A 15,434-nucleotide genomic window follows, 5' to 3' on the forward strand; every position below is an offset into this window, starting at 1 on the left:
AAAGGGTAATAGTTCTTGAGGGCTAGAATTTAGGATCCAAGAGAACAGTGACTAGAGACAAGGCTAGAGAGGCGCAAACCTGGGAATCTGAACTTTATCATATAGGTAGAGAATAGAGCGTTTAAGCCAGTATTCCTCAACCTTTTATATCTGTGGCCCAGCCTCTCTCCTGAACACCACTGCGTGAACCTGAAGTTGTAACTAAGGCAGTAGACTAATGGTTTTCAACCTGGCTCTACCTGCAGATTGACAATCACCCGTGGACTGGTAGTTGAAGACAACTGGTTTAAATAACAGTGTATGGCCAGAGTTGTGTTTTGGAAAGCTTTCTCCTAGCTGTCCCTGTGGCAGAACAAAGTAGAAAATATAAAGCAGCGCTACTCAATCCAACCTTTCTCCGTGATAGACGTGTTCTATATTTTGTGCTCTCCAGTTTGACAGCCACGGTCTCATGTGGCTAATGAAAATTTAATATGTGGCTAATACAATGGAGGAATTAAATTCAAAATTGTATGTACTAACTCTGATGGCCCCTTGTAGCAAACAGCTACCATACTGGACAGCGGTTTGAGACCCAGGGAAATCATGAAACTGTTAACACAGCTCAGGTGACAGGAGAGTATAAGCAAATGAATATTCTGAGGCAAAATGAGGTCTAATGGATATAGGTTTTGAGGAAAAAAAGGAAACATGAATGGCATTAACCAGGATAATGTACATTTCCAGTGTGCACTGAGATTGAACTGATTTGCAACATGCTAAAGGAACGGAGAAAAACTCGTCACAATGAACTAAACATACAAATTTAAAAGGCTCTGAATTAAAAAGTGAACTGAAAAGATGAACAGATTAGAAGCAAAGTGAAAAGATCTTGGCAAACCTGCAAGAAAGGGCCAATGAAGAAAACTGCACAGAAGTGTTGAGCGGAACAGCTGGACAAGTAGACAATAATAAAGATGAGATTTGTCATGGTAATAAAGGGGGGCAGAGAATTTTAGGAAGAAATCCGATGTCTAATGTTTCAGAGAGGTCAAATAAGGTGAGAACTGCAAAGTGCTTCTTGGCCTTGCCAATTAGGAATCTAGTGGCATCTGCCAGAACAGTTTCAATAGTGGAAGAAATGTGCTGAATGAAAAGTGGGAATGGGCAGAGATAATTAAGAGTCTACAAAGGGATACAATAATCTGAAGGCACTTTCTCTGTCCTTTTTGGAGGGTGGGGTAGAGAACCTGGGAAACCAATCGGCAGGAACAATTTTAAAAAGTCAATTGATAGAAAATGAAAATTAGCTTCCGAGTTAATAAAAGGTTACTTAGGTCAAAAGAAATTCTTCAAACTGAAAAAAAAAAGAGAATTAGTGAAGATGGTTCCGCTTACAGGAATGAGATGGAAAATCACTGAGTTCTGCTGTTTGGTGGAGAGTATAGGGTTAGAGACAATAGAACGAACATTTGGAGGATCATAAATTGAGGGTCATGGGAAACACTGGCTACAAAACAAAAGGCCTGTTTCAGGTAGCAACTAAATCACTAAGACAGACCTAGATTTTATGATACCGATTCAAGGCTGAGAAAATAAAGGGCAACGCCTTAGGAAAACGGGTGAGTTAAAAGTGAAATATTCAAGGATGAGAACAGTAAAGAAGTAAAACTGATCAGAAAACTGGTAAATTTTCGAGACAGCAAAGACAGGCCAGACTTAAAGAAAGAAAGACGACGAGGTGGTTCGGGGGAAACAGGAAAAGCTGCTTAACACAAAGAAGTCGAGAAAAACATCCACGTCTAAACATCCACCTCCACGACCTGCACCTCATCGTCCCACGCCAGGTCGCAGAGGCTGAAGAACTCATCCAGTGCTCAAACCACAGCACACAGGGGTAATGGGGGTGGGGGGGAGGTCCCCCCCGGCAAATCCTCGCCCCTCCAAGGGGCTGACAACAGCTCCGCGGCGCGCGTTCCCGCTGGACCCCGGTCTGGACGTGCCGAGCTGCTCCGTTCACCTGCGGAAAAAGAACCAAGTCATGCGGCCGCCCGCCGCCCGGGGAGGCCGCGGCCGGTGGGGGAGGGACCTCCGCGCCCGAGGTCCGCGCCCAGCGCCAGCTTCCGCCCCACCCACCGCTCGCGCGCCGAGCCCCACTGCGGGAGCTGCGGTTTCCGCCCGGACGCCTGCGCGCTGCGCCTCTCCCGCGGCCTCGGGCGCGGCTCCCCTCCCCCTCCCCCAGGCACCCCTGCGTCTGCGCACTGCACGTTCCTGGGCTCCGGCAGCCATGCTGAACCCGTACGGAGAGGCGAGTGGGGGGGACGGGGTCGACGACAGCGGGATGGGGAGCTGGGGCTATAGAGAAGCGGCGGAATCAGGGCGCTTGGGGTCTCGGGAGATAGGCCTGGGCCATGGGGCGCTCTTGGCCCCTTGCGGGACCCCCTGGAACCTTCGGAAAACTAGCCCCCTTGGGGGGGGGGGAATCGGAGGGCGGAGGTGGCACGTGACCCAGGCCAGCCAATCCTGGCGTTGCTGACGTGGCGATGAGCCCGAGGCTCCCCCCACCCCCATGCTGGGTCTGGAAGGGAGGGGCTGGGGGCTACGCCCCCTCCCCCAACGCAGCAGTTTCCTGGGGGGGTGACACCCCGGATTATATCCTCCCCCCGCACCAAACCGAGGGAAATATTGGAGCCCCCCTGGAAGATTCCAGAATCCAGGTGAGAAGGGGCCCCTGGGGGGGGGTGGGAATTTTTGTCATTTAAATGCTTAACCAATGGTGGGGAGCCCAAGAGGGAGATTCTTGGGGTTCAGAAAAGAATCCTGAGGGTGGGAGGATTTGTCCTTCAAACGGTGTACAACCAATGAGAGAGTGGGGGGGGCGAGCAGGAGAGGGCCCCTTTGATGGGGGAGGGGAATGGCCAACCTCGTGCCTTCATGCCAATTGGAGGGCAAAGGGGCGTGGGGGCGGTGTGCCCCCCCACATTCCATTCGTCCCCTAGGGGTACAGGATCCCGGAGCCAGGTGAGGTTCCCTTTGGGTGGCGATGGGGGGGGGATGGTGCACCGGGAGCGGGGTGGCCACCAGCTCCTGATGGTGACAGATTGTTCAGTTGGCAGCACCGGGTGTCTGTGTGTGGCGGGGGGTGGGGGGCCAGGTTAGTGTCCGTGGCGCCCACCCCCTTTCCCCGGAGCCGGTGGAGGGGTGCATTCGATGTGGCCTTTGTGCTGTGCGGAGAGCGCGCAGGCGGCCGTGCGCGCTCACGAGGCCGCGGGCTTCGAGGCCTCGTGGCCGGGGGAGGGGGGGGGGACTGGCCGGGGCACCCCGAATTGGGAGGGCGCTGGGCGGGAAGCTTGAAGTTCGGCCCCGGTGGGTGCTCGGCGGCGCCCCGCTGGGGGGCTCGGGTTTCTGGGGTGGCGTCCCCTCCCCCGGCCGCGCCTCGGGGCTGCGGGGGAGGAGCGGAAAGGGGGAACGTTCCTTTGCCAAGTTGCCTGCCGAGGCCGCCCCAGTGACTCACGGGGGGGAGTGGGGGCAGGGCGGGCGGGGAGGGAGCCGGGAGCCGTGATTTTCCGGAATGCGGGGACGTGCGCCAGAGTAATGGCCGACTGCCCTTTCGCTTTCTCGGGGCCCGTGCTGCTCCCCCTCCGCGGCCTCCCGGCGGCGCCCCGCGGGGACGCGGGCGGGCGGGCGGGCGCGCGCGGCGGGGGAGGGGCGGCCCGCGCTAAGTTGCTGTGTCATCGCCCTCCCGCCCGCGACCTACCTTCGGGGCCGCGGCCTGGCTTTCCGCCGGGGCGCGGGACCGCTTTCTCGGGGCGCCCTCTCCCTCGCAGGGCGGGCCCCTTCCCGGCAGTGGCGAGCTCGGGCGACTGACGGCCACTGACGGCCACTCCACGTAGGCGCCGTGGCCGCGGCCCGGGCTCCCGCCCCGCCAGCCCCACCCTCGCGGGTCGACGCCTGCTCGTGTCCTTCGCTAGGGCCTACGCGGCTTTCTCGTGGGCGCCCCCAAAGGGAGGAGGGGGATCCCCCGCCCAGGCCCCCCGGGTGGGGGGGTGTCATTCTCCAGCCCGGCCCGGGAGGGGGGGAGTCTCGGGGACGGCCTTCGCGGCCCTGACCTTGAGGGGGTCCGGCCGGGCGGGGGAGGGGGCGCCGCGCGCCTCCCGCCGGGGCGGCCGCCCCTCCTCGGAGGCGGCCGGGGGAGGGGGCGGCGGAGGGGGAGGGCTCGGCGCGCCGCAGCCGCCGCCTCCGCCTCCGCCGCGCGCCCTCCTCCCTGGCGCTGACCGATGGACCAGCCGCTCCGTGGGGAGGACTCCGGACCCTGGTGGGGGATGGGCCTCCCCCGGCGGAGGGGGTGCGGGCCTGCCCTCGGGGTGGGGGCGGGCGGGGAGCGTGGGGAGCGGCCCGAACTCGCCGGCGGCGGGCGGGTGTTGGCCCGGCCTCCCCTCGCGGGACCTGTTTTTGCCGCTCGGAGCCAGACACCCGGAGTGGCGTTGGGGGAGGAGGTGGGTTGCGGGGCGTCGTTCGGCGGTTGCCATTTGCGACTGTGCCCCCCGCCGCAGGGCCGCCGAGGAACCGGCAGGTACTTGGACGACGCGGGTTGGGGGGCGCGGGGGTGCCAGTGTTGGGAGCGTTGGCCAGGTTGGGTGGCTGCCTCGTTCGAAGGCGCCTTGGGGAATTCAGCCGCTTCGGTTCCCTTTAGCCTTTGTCTTTGGGTTGTCCGGCCTGGGGAAAATGCCGGGGAGGGGGACGTTAAGCCTCCGGCAAGCCTTAATTTTGACTGTGGCGTAAAAGAACGTTCGGGCCCGTCTTGGCTACTTTCGGGAGCCCCCCCTTCCTTGGCTGTTCGGAAGAGTTAGCAGGCCGCGGCCTCTAAGATGGCGTCTCCTTCCTCATTTCAGATTCTTCGCGGCAACGGCTTCCCTGCTGAGCTGCACCACCCGCCCGGCCCCGGCGGCCACACCCTGGCGGCCTCGGCTGGCTACGCCTACGCGGCCCCGAGGCCCGCCGGTCTGGCCAATGGAAGAGCTACGAATGGCCCGACCTGCCCGAGCCCGGCGCTTACCAGCCGCACCGGGCTGGGATGCCTGGGAAGACTATTGGAGGGGGAGGCGGGGAGAGGGTGCTGCATCCCTGGCAACCTCCCTCTGTCCCGGGAGTCGCGGAACCACTGAGCAGCCAATTGGCTCTGAGATGTGGCGGGCCGCCGCTTCGCTCCGGGTCTCTGCGGCACTCTTCTGCCTGGTGACCGACGCCTTGGAAATGGAGTTTGTGACGTCATCGCCCCAGCGCACCAATAGAAAACGCTCCCGCGGAGAGGCGGTCCTCCCCCGGCAACTCGGCCTCTTCACGCGCGTGAGCGAGCGTGCGCGCGCAAAGGAGGTGGGGGAAATCTCGAGCACGGTGGCGCGCATGAGCGGCGAAGCTCCGCCCCCCTGCCTATATATAAAGGGCTGGCGCGGGGCTCGGCGGCGCCATTTCGCGCTGGATTGGAGCAGCCTCTAGAACGAGCTGGAGGATTCTGCCTACCGATACAGAGCCTTCGAGTCGCCGGAGGCCGCCATTACAATCCACGTCCATCCGCTTGGAAATGGCCTTCGTCTCGGTCCGTGACCGGTCCCGGCGGACAGTACTGGCCCCGTAGAAGCCCCCGAAGCTCCCCTTTTTCGGGCCCCGCCCAATCCTCGGAGTCTGTCCACCCCCTCTACTCCGCCCTCAAGAGGATTTCAAAGATGGAGGCGGCGGCTCCCTAAACCACTTTTCGCGTTCATCCGCCTCCATCCAAGACCGAAACGGGACCGCGTCCGCCCCGGACGGTCCCAGCAGGAAGAGGGGATTCTCGCCGAGCCGCGGCGGGCCGTATTGGCGTCGGTGTCCGGGACCGGGGCCGTCCTGGGGTTGGAAGAGCCCGTCCCCCCTCGCTCGCCCGGCTCGGCAGAGGCCGCCGCCATTTTCTCGCTGTCTGCCGCCTGCAGAGCGCGCCAAGCCACCGGGAGCTCCGAGCCGCCGCCGAGAGGACTGCGCTGGTGCGGGCTCGGCCGGAGGGGTGTCGCCTGGCGGGCCGCGGGCCCCTCCCCCTCCCGGGGTATGCTGGGCCGGGCAGTAGGGGGGACCGAGGCCACCCGGACTTTCCGCGGCTGAGGGCAGCGCCGGTTCCCCGCGGTCAAGATGCTGCAAAACGTGACTCCTCACAAGTACGTCCCTGCGGCTCGCGGGTGGGAAGGGGGCGTTGGGGGCGGCGGCGCGGGGCTGCGGAACGTTGGGTTCGGCGGGGGCCCGGAACCGAGCCCGGCGCGGCGCGCTGCCGTCCGCGGCGCGGCTGTTGGCGCCCGGGCTCGCGGAGGGGGTTGAGCGGCCGGTTTTGGAACGGTGGGTGCGGCGGGGCTGCGGATGGAGGGGGGTGCGGGTCGCGCCTGGCTGCTCGGTACGGCCCGGCGCCCGGGGCGAGGCGGCTGACGTCGTTGGGGCCGCGGGTTCTGCGGGGAGTGGGTACGGTGCGCGGCGCCGTCTCGGCAGGCCTTTTCGGGGGGCCGCATCTAGTGCCTCTGAGGGTTGCCATGGTGATGGAGCTTCAGGGACTGGCTCCGGGGCTTTCCAGAGTGGGGCGGAGCGGCTCCCTGCGAGGCTGTACGCTCCCGGCGTCGGGCTAGGTCACCGAACCCTTGCGTGTCTGTCACCGAGCGGATCGGGTTTGTGTGGGCTGCGAGCGTGTTCGGCGGCGGGGATGTTTTCGATAATGTTGAGAGTTTGATTCAGAGGGGAGGGTGGAGCTTCAGAGCCTCTAGTCCAGCTCTGCGGATGTAAACAATGAGATCTCGGCGGAGCCTTTCTCGTCTCGGGCCCTGGGAAAAGCCTGGTCCTGTGGCGCACCCGGGCGAACCCAGACTCGAGTTCCAGGGTTGATGCTGCCCGGAGAAGTGTTGGCTGACACGCGCCGTTGGGGGTGGTCTGCACTTCGGAGAGAGCTAGCTGACCTTGACTGACTCCGGATTTTTTTTTTCCCTGGTGGGGGGGTTGGAGGGAGGAGACTAGCCGCTCCGAATAATTTCAGCGAGCAGGCCAGCTGGGTTAGGATGACACGCTCTCTTACTGTCATGGCTTTCCCTTAAATATCCGCTGGATTTTCTGCCTTGAAATTCCGTATATAAAGCTTGTGGAAGGATGCTGATGATCTCTAATGGATTCATCAACATTTCACGAAAATTTTTATTCTCCTTTCCTTTTGGCTTCCCATGGAAAAATTACCATGGCAACCACCAAGCCCCTAGTGAGGTGCAGAAGCTTGGGGCTTCGAGTTTCTTTGGTTCCACCCATTTCAGATCCCTCCCCCATTAGTCTAGTTCTTAGATGGGAAGATCTGTCATATTGTCTCAGGCTTTTCTTTATACATTCAGAAAAAAGCGCATGATCTTTCAAACTTTAGAGGAGTACGAATAGAGAATAGGGTAGATACAGGAAAAATAAATGCAGAAATTAGAGGGTTAAGGGTCAAGAACAAAATGCACCGCATAGTACTGGTTGTCCGGGTTCACATTTTGAAGTGAGCACTTTTCACTAGGTTGCAAGCCTAGATTTATTGAATGTGTAGTATAAATTGTGCTCTTATTTCCACAAAATTACCATATCTAATTTTGTTTCCTGTTTTCACAGACTCCCTGGGGAGGGGAATGCAGGGTTATTGGGGCTGGGTCCAGAGGCAGCAGCTCCAGGGAAAAGGATTCGAAAGCCCTCGCTTTTGTATGAGGGATTTGAGAGTCCCACAATGGCTTCGGTGCCTGCTTTACAACTGACTCCTGCCAACCCACCACCCCCGGAGGTGTCCAATCCCAAAAAGCCAGGACGGGTTACCAACCAGCTGCAATATCTGCACAAGGTGGTGATGAAGGCTTTGTGGAAACATCAGTTTGCATGGCCTTTCCGGCAGCCTGTGGATGCCGTCAAACTGGGCCTGCCGGTGAGTAGAGATTGGAGTTGGGGGGTTTGGGGAATAAATAAGAATGTGTGTGAGTGGACGTGGGGTGCCTAGTATCTAGTATAGGAGGTACTGCGGCCCCTAGGGAGTTTCCATCTCTCCTGTGGGACAGATAGCCACCAGACTTACGGATTCTTGATCCTTTGTGATTGATCCACCGGCTTGCTATCTTGGCATCTCTTCCTGTGCCCTCCATGTGTCCTTAACTTTTGTGCCCTGGCTCCATTTTACAGATTCCCACCCCGGGTTGGGAGAGGACCACGGTGGCCAAAATTCTTAGCTTCTTCCTCTCCCTCATGCAGCCCATGGATAGCCTGCCCCAGAGGTAATGTCACAGGATGGGAAAACTTCAGAGTGGGTGGGAGGTGGGTGGTTAGAGAAAGGTAGTGTAAAGGCTTCCCAATGGATGCTAAGAATCCTTATGTTCTGGGGGAATTTTTTTCTTTTGTCGTCCAGTAGTTCTGACTGGGGCCGCAGTTGAGGGAACTATTTAGATACAGGGAGTGTGTGGTGTGTGTATGTTGGGATTGCTAGTTTATGAAGAATACTTCTGGTGGGGGTTTTTGTTTGTTTTGCTCCAGGGGCTCTGACCTAGAATTTTTTTCTATAGGATTATCATAAAATTATAAAGCAGCCCATGGATATGGGTACAATTAAAAGGAGACTTGAAAACAACTATTACTGGGCTGCCTCGGAGTGTATGCAGGATTTTAATACCATGTTCACCAACTGTTACATATACAACAAGGTGAGTTTCTCTGTATTAGTAGACGGGTAAGACAATGCCTCCTATTTTTCTGGGCTGGTTTTTGTGGTTTTCGTTTTTGGGGGTTTCTTGTTTTCTCACAAAAAATAGTCAGGATCTAGTAAGTCTGCTTCAGAGGGTGCTGAACAGAGAGATAGGGCCCTCCAGTGAGGTTTTAAGTATAACACTTTGCAGGCCTTGTTCTCAGAAATCCCTAGGGACCAGACGAAGTATGTGATCTGGTTTTGTCATCTTCTCCTGAACTTTGTTTTGATGGGACAGAGTCAGAAGGAAAGAGACTAGTGTCCTCGTAGACAGTACGTGGTGATGCTTCCTGAGCTTAAGAATTTGGGGGAAGAGTGTTGTTTTGTTTTTCCCTGACATTTGAACTTAATTTGTTTCTTCTGTGTAGCCCACTGATGATATTGTCCTGATGGCACAAACGTTGGAAAAAATATTCTTACAGAAAGTGGCCTCAATGCCACAAGAGGAACAAGAGCTTGTGGTGACCATCCCTAAGAACAGCCACAAGAAAGGGGCCAAATTGGCAGGTAGGAAGAGGGAGTTTTGCTAATAGAGACCAAAAGAGACTATTACAGTGAGTCCCTATAGCTGTCTATATGTAACTTTTTAATTTTTCTTTCTAGCACTTCAGGGCAATGTTACCAGTGCCCATCAGGTGCCTGCTGTCTCGTCAGTGTCTCACACAGCCCTGTATACCCCACCACCTGAGATACCTACCACTGTCCTCAACATTCCCCACCCCTCGGTCATCTCTTCACCTCTTCTCAAGTCCTTGCACTCTGCTGGACCCCCGCTCCTTGCTGTGTCTGCAGCTCCCCCAGCCCAGCCCCTTGCCAAGGTATAAATATTTGTTTCTTTTGGCATGGGAAGGGAAAATCTTATTGAGATAGATCTGGGTATAATGTTATTTTTTTTTCTGCAGAAAAAAGGAGTGAAACGGAAAGCAGATACTACAACTCCTACCCCAACGGCTATCCTGGCTCCTGGTTCCCCGGCCAGCCCTCCTACGGGTCTTGAGCCTAAGGCAGCACGCCTTCCCCCTATGCGAAGAGAAAGTGGTCGCCCCATCAAGCCCCCACGGAAAGACTTGCCTGACTCTCAGCAGCAGCACCAGAGCTCCAAAAAGGGGAAGCTCTCAGAACAGTTAAAACATTGCAATGGCATTTTGAAGGAGTTACTCTCCAAAAAGCATGCTGCCTATGCCTGGCCTTTCTATAAACCAGTGGACGCTTCTGCGCTAGGCCTGCATGACTACCATGACATCATTAAGCACCCCATGGACCTCAGCACTGTCAAGGTACCCACTGCATGGGGCAGATGGGATGCTCAGGCAGTGATTGGAGCCTAGGGATCAATTAAAAAAAGTCACTTCCCCTTATTGGGCACACAACAATCTCTTGGTATCCTACTTTTACAAATGTTTCCTGGAGTTTGAAACTGGTGGGTTTTGTCTTAGAGCAACAGTATTAATCTACAATTAACTTTTCCTATTTGGGAGTGTTGGGTTAGGGGAGTACAGGGGTGGAAGGATAAAGGCCATCCACCTTCTATCACTCAGAATGGTTTTTTTTTCTAGACATAGGTATTTCTTCAACCCACCTAAATTACTTTGACTTCAAACTTGAACCCCAGGGCATATATCCTTAAGGTCATCCCCACTGTGCTCTCAAGAGAGAGCTACTCTTGCGGTGTCTGGGGTTGGCAGGGAAAGGTGAGTCTCCCTGCCTGTGCAGCTTCTGATGCTGCCTCCTTCTGCAGCGGAAGATGGAGAATCGAGATTACCGGGATGCACAGGAGTTTGCTGCTGATGTGCGGCTTATGTTCTCCAACTGCTATAAGTACAATCCTCCAGACCACGATGTTGTGGCCATGGCACGAAAGCTACAGGTGAGTGTCAGACAGACTTCAGGGAATGATTGGGCTGGGGTAGAGAATCTGTATGTAGTTAATAAGTTAGAGCTGCACTACCAGGTAGCTGGGTATAACGGGGGCATTATTTTTCCTCTAGTGTGGTTTTAAATCTCAGTCTCTTTGTCTCTAAAAGGATGTATTTGAGTTCCGTTATGCCAAGATGCCAGACGAGCCACAAGACCCTGGGCCTTTACCAGTCTCGACTGCCTTGCCTCCTGGCTTGGCCAAATCATCTTCAGAATCATCTAGTGAGGAAAGTAGCAGTGAAAGCTCTTCTGAGGAAGAGGAGGAGGAAGATGAGGAGGACGACGAGGAAGAGGAGGAAAGTGAGAGCTCTGATTCTGAGGAAGAAAGGGCTCATCGCTTGGCTGAATTACAAGAACAGGTACTTGGTCACTTTAGTTTACTGGGTAAGATGCTTGTGGCCTCTCCTTTTTCTTGTGACTAGGAGTTAGTACTATTTGTGTCTCATTTCATGTTTGATTCTTTATCTCCTCTAGCTTAGGGCAGTACATGAACAGCTGGCTGCCCTGTCCCAAGGCCCAATATCCAAACCAAAGCGGAAGAGAGAGAAAAAAGAAAAGAAGAAGAAACGAAAGGCAGAGAAGCATCGAGGCCGAGCCGGCATTGATGAAGATGACAAGGGGCCTCGGGCACCTCGTCCATCTCAGCCCAAGAAGTCCAAGAAAGCAGGAGGCAGTGCTGCTACACTAGGGCCCCCTGGCTTTGGCCCTTCAGGAGGAAGTGGCACTAAGTGAGTTCTAACTTTTCATTCACTGACAAGGTGTGCTCTAAATCAGTAGCAAAAGTTACCAGAAAATGGCTAGGTCAAAGTAATTGGTACCTAGAAATCCTGAATTATAGACCATATCGTGTACAGTAGTAACCATGATAAGCGAATGTGACTATACAACAGAACTTGACAGCAGGTCAGTTCTGGGCATTACTTTGCCTTGTAAAGTGGTGAATTAATCTTGTTTGCCAGAGTGAGGTGGGCCCATAGTGCTTTAGGGAACAACAGAATCAACCCTGACAGCACATTCGCTTTTAGTTCTCAAGTCTCATTGTAAAATGATTGATACTTAAGCTCAGCTTAATATAGTGTCCCAGATTTCCACCTCTGATTTAACTGTTCACCTAATAGAAAAATAAGATCCACTCGAGGAAATGTAGATAATTGGATTGAACAGTGGGGGCGTGGTGGGAGAAAAATGTTTTTCACAGTTAACAGTTCTTTTTGCTCATAGGCTTCCCAAAAAGAACACAAAGACCGCTCCACCTGCCCTGCCTGCAGGCTTTGATTCAGAGGAGGAGGAAGAAAGTAGGCCCATGAGTTACGATGAGAAGCGGCAGTTGAGCCTGGACATCAACAAGTTGCCAGGGGAGAAGCTGGGTCGAGTTGTGCATATAATCCAAGCCAGGGAGCCCTCTTTACGAGACTCCAACCCAGAAGAGATTGAAATTGATTTTGAAACGCTCAAGCCGTCCACACTTAGAGAGCTTGAGCGCTACGTTCTTTCCTGCCTCCGAAAGAAGCCTCGGAAACCCTACAGTGAGTATAAAATAGGTGCAGCGATTCTTAGGCTTCCAGTGGGGACAGTTGAAGAAATGCTTGTTTGCATGCTTGCTAGAAGCATTCAGAGCAGCTCCCCGGATGGCGGGGACTTTAGAACTGAAGTTTAAGACCAGGAAACTTAGGGCTAGGGCAGGGTACAATAAAACTAGAATGCTTATGGTTACCTTAGTGATCTGATGTTCTGGGTTCTCCCTCAGCCATTAAGAAACCTGTGGGAAAGACAAAGGAGGAGCTGGCTTTGGAGAAGAAGAGGGAACTAGAAAAGCGGTTACAAGATGTTAGTGGGCAGCTCAATTCTACCAAAAAGCCCCCCAAGAAAGGTGAGTAACTTGGATGATAATGAAAATTGGCTGCATCCTGTGGGTAATCGCACATTTTTAACCTTAACTTTGTTCTGCAGCGAGTGAGAAAACAGAATCATCCTCGGCACAGCAAGTAGCAGTGTCACGCCTCAGCGCTTCTAGCTCCAGTTCAGATTCCAGCTCCTCCTCTTCATCCTCCTCTTCTTCAGACACCAGTGATTCAGACTCAGGCTAAGGGGTCAGGTCAGATCGGGCAGGAGGCTCCGCAGGACCGGACCCCTAGACCACCCTGTCCCACCCCTTTCCTCATTGGCTGTGATGTGATACTTCCTCATCTCACCCTCTCCCCCCACTATTACGAGAGCTGGCTCTGCAAGGGGGAGGGATGCAGGGACGTGTACTGAAGGAGGAACATAGGTGGACACCATAAGATAATTCCAGCCCCATTGAAAGAGTGACCTCTTGGACTTAGAGCCCCCATTCAAAATGACTGGGGCTGGGCAAGGGGTACAGGGTTGGAGTGGGCAAAGGCCCCTAATAGGGGTTAACCTGAGGCCATAGCTGCCCTGTTCACTTGTAAAGGCCCTATTTTGAGGTTGTTTGTTCTAATTTATTTTAAGCTAGGTATGGCTGAGGGGTGTAGGGCCATTGGTCCCCTTAGCCTCCATGGGGTGGGAAGAAGGGGGAGCTCTTTTTTTACGTTGACTTTTTTTTCTACTCTGTTTTCCCTTTTCCTTCTCCATTTGGGGCCCCTGGGGGTTTCAGTCATCTCCCCGTTTGGTCCCCTGGATTTGTCATTGTCTTTGTTGATTCTAACTTGTAAATAAAGAAAATATTATTCAAAGTTTTGAGTTAAGATACTTGTCAAGTACTATTTCAAAAGGAAAAGGAGCGTAGAATTGATAAATGGTGGGGGAGAGGGGGCAAGGCCCTCCAGGTCTTTGGAATTCTCCAGGGCTATGCCTAAGCAGTGCTGGGGGGTGGAGTGGGGGTAGGAGTGTTATGTGTCCTACCCAGGAGCTTTGCATACACCCCCGACTGCAGAGCATTATACAACTTCTGGGTTTTATATTGGGGGAAGAGGGGAGCTTTTAGTGCCAAGGGCCAATGGGGACCTCAGACAAGTAAGGTAAGTGTTGTGCCACTGAACTGTGTTGACACGCCCATGATCTGACTTTTTAAAGTGATTGTCTGCCCTAAAAAGTAAGGCTTGCTAAGCAGGTGAATGTTTCTGCAGAGTTCAGTAGCTTGCAAATTGTGCATGCCACCTGTTCTTTGACAGGCCACAAGAACTGTCATAAGTCCAAATCCTGTCTTGCACAGATGAAGAGAAGCTGTATGTATATATAATATACACATGTAGTTCAGAGAGCTGAGACATGAATTCAGATTTACAGGCTTAACATACACTCAACAATACATTGCTTAACAGGAACCATGAATTCTGAAATAAAGGTTAGGGACTAGAAATAAGGGATTGTTGTGCCGTCCATTGACAAGATAGCGTGGAACCTGGTAGAAATTTAGATAAAGGCAACAAATTGGAGTCTAGCAATTCTCAGCCTCTCTCGTCATAAAATATTGAGGTTCTGATAGAGCTTTTGCAGAGTCCATAGTATTAAAAGGCAGGAAAACCCCTGAGGGGGTACTGGCTAACAGGAAGTTTTAAGAACTGAGCAATAGAAGATTTCTTTAAAAAACATGCTTGTTGCAGCACGATAGGAATTATTTTCCCTAGGTATACACGGGTGAAGATTCCAGTTAGATGTATGCATGACTGGTACTACACATTTCAGAGGAGTGGGTGGTTTTGAACTAGATCAACGTTCACTGAATTTGGATGCTGGGCTGTGCATGGATATTTGACTCGGTATTCCTGAAACCAGTCTCCTACAGCAAGGCATGACAAAATTTTGAAGGGTCAGGAAGTGGATTTCAGCTGGTGGGGTGTGAGTTGAAGCTAGAGCTAACCCATGTAACTACCTAGATAACACCTTCCAGCACAGCCAGGGAGAGGAGAGCTCTACTATGTTTCAATTCCCACCTTGCCTGCTCTAAGAATCATGAATTCCATGCCATTTGTTTGTACACTTCCCTCAGAGGCATTTATTCAGTCAATTTAAATTTTGACTTTGCCTTTTATTAATAGTGTAAGAGGCCAAAACCCTGCCAAAGTAGACTTTTTGGCCCTGTCCTTGTGAAACTTGCTATACCAGTAAAGATTTGTTATTAATCATCATGAATCATTAAGTTATTAATCAGTCATTGTTCTGATTGGTTAGAAAAATAAATGATTTGCTCCTCCTAGATTATTTCTGCTTACTGTAATTCACTGGATCCTGGAACCAGCCCTACCAACCTTGCTCTTGGATTCCTCAGGACTGTCCTGGTTGCAAAGCCCTGCTTCTCAGGGGAATCAGTTTGGAGAATTGCTGGGATCACAACCAGAGCTAGTTGGAATTTGTCCTCTGGGGCTTGCCCAAAATAACCTTGAAGGTCTCTGAGCAATGAGAAAGGGACCTTGAAGGTCTCCTTGAGCAATGAGAAAGGGGCCTTGAAAGTCTCCCTGAGCAACAAGGGCTGGGATGGGGGTGTGGGAATGGTAGATGGAATTCATCTAATGGCCTTGTCTCTTCTGTTTTCCTAGTTCATTATTACAGTCCAGAAATTCCACAAGTTATCTCAAGCACTGCCTGAGATAGCTTGCCCCCAAAGTTTGGGTACTGGGAGTGGAGAGACAGATTTACCAGCCGATTTGTTTTTTGTAATAAAAATTTTAAGTGGGGGACTGGAGTGATAGTACAGTGGGTAGGGTGTTTTCCTTGCACACAGCCAGCCCAGGTTCAATCTCCAGCATCCGATATGGTCCCCCTAACATTGCCAGAAATCCTGAGTGCAGAGTCAGGAGTTACCCTTGAGCATCACCAGGTTTGA

The 15,434-nt window shown here is 53.5% G+C and overlaps 1 protein-coding gene across 4 annotated transcripts; it reads left to right on the top strand.

Annotated features, from left to right (window-relative positions):
- The first annotated feature begins 2,284 nt into the window (after positions 1-2,284).
- BRD2 (bromodomain containing 2) lies at positions 2,285-13,356 on the top strand. 4 transcript variants are annotated; one of them, XM_056132440.1, is made up of 13 exons: positions 2,285-2,696; positions 4,872-6,164; positions 7,621-7,924; positions 8,553-8,690; positions 9,100-9,238; positions 9,335-9,549; positions 9,634-10,008; positions 10,470-10,598; positions 10,756-11,007; positions 11,123-11,376; positions 11,870-12,174; positions 12,396-12,518; positions 12,599-13,356. In XM_056132440.1, exons 2-13 carry the CDS (start codon positions 6,139-6,141, stop codon positions 12,733-12,735), a joined length of 2,397 nt encoding a protein of 798 aa, XP_055988415.1. In that variant the 5' UTR covers positions 2,285-2,696; positions 4,872-6,138; the 3' UTR covers positions 12,736-13,356. The 4 variants fall into 4 exon arrangements, with proteins under 4 accessions (XP_055988415.1, XP_055988414.1, XP_055988416.1 ...); XM_056132439.1 differs by lacking the exon at positions 2,285-2,696 and adding an exon at positions 4,151-4,552; XM_056132441.1 differs by lacking the exon at positions 2,285-2,696 and adding an exon at positions 4,151-4,475.
- The last annotated feature ends 2,078 nt before the right edge of the window (positions 13,357-15,434 follow it).

The sequence above is a fragment of the Sorex fumeus genome, unplaced genomic scaffold (assembly GCF_029834395.1).
Source record: "Sorex fumeus unplaced genomic scaffold, SorFum_2.1 ptg000094l, whole genome shotgun sequence".
Classification (NCBI taxonomy): Eukaryota; Metazoa; Chordata; class Mammalia; order Eulipotyphla; family Soricidae; genus Sorex; species Sorex fumeus.

What these genes read in the sequence shown, in the direction of transcription:
- BRD2 (XM_056132440.1), top strand. Translation starts at nt 6,139, where the DNA reads ATGCTGCAAAACGTGACTCCTCACAA. An exon ending in CCATGGCACGAAAGCTACAG is followed by an intron (nt 10,599 to 10,755) that starts GTGAGTGTCAGA and finishes TGTCTCTAAAAG; the next exon opens with GATGTATTTGAGTTCCGTTA. An exon ending in CAAAAAGCCCCCCAAGAAAG is followed by an intron (nt 12,519 to 12,598) that starts GTGAGTAACTTG and finishes TTTGTTCTGCAG; the next exon opens with CGAGTGAGAAAACAGAATCA.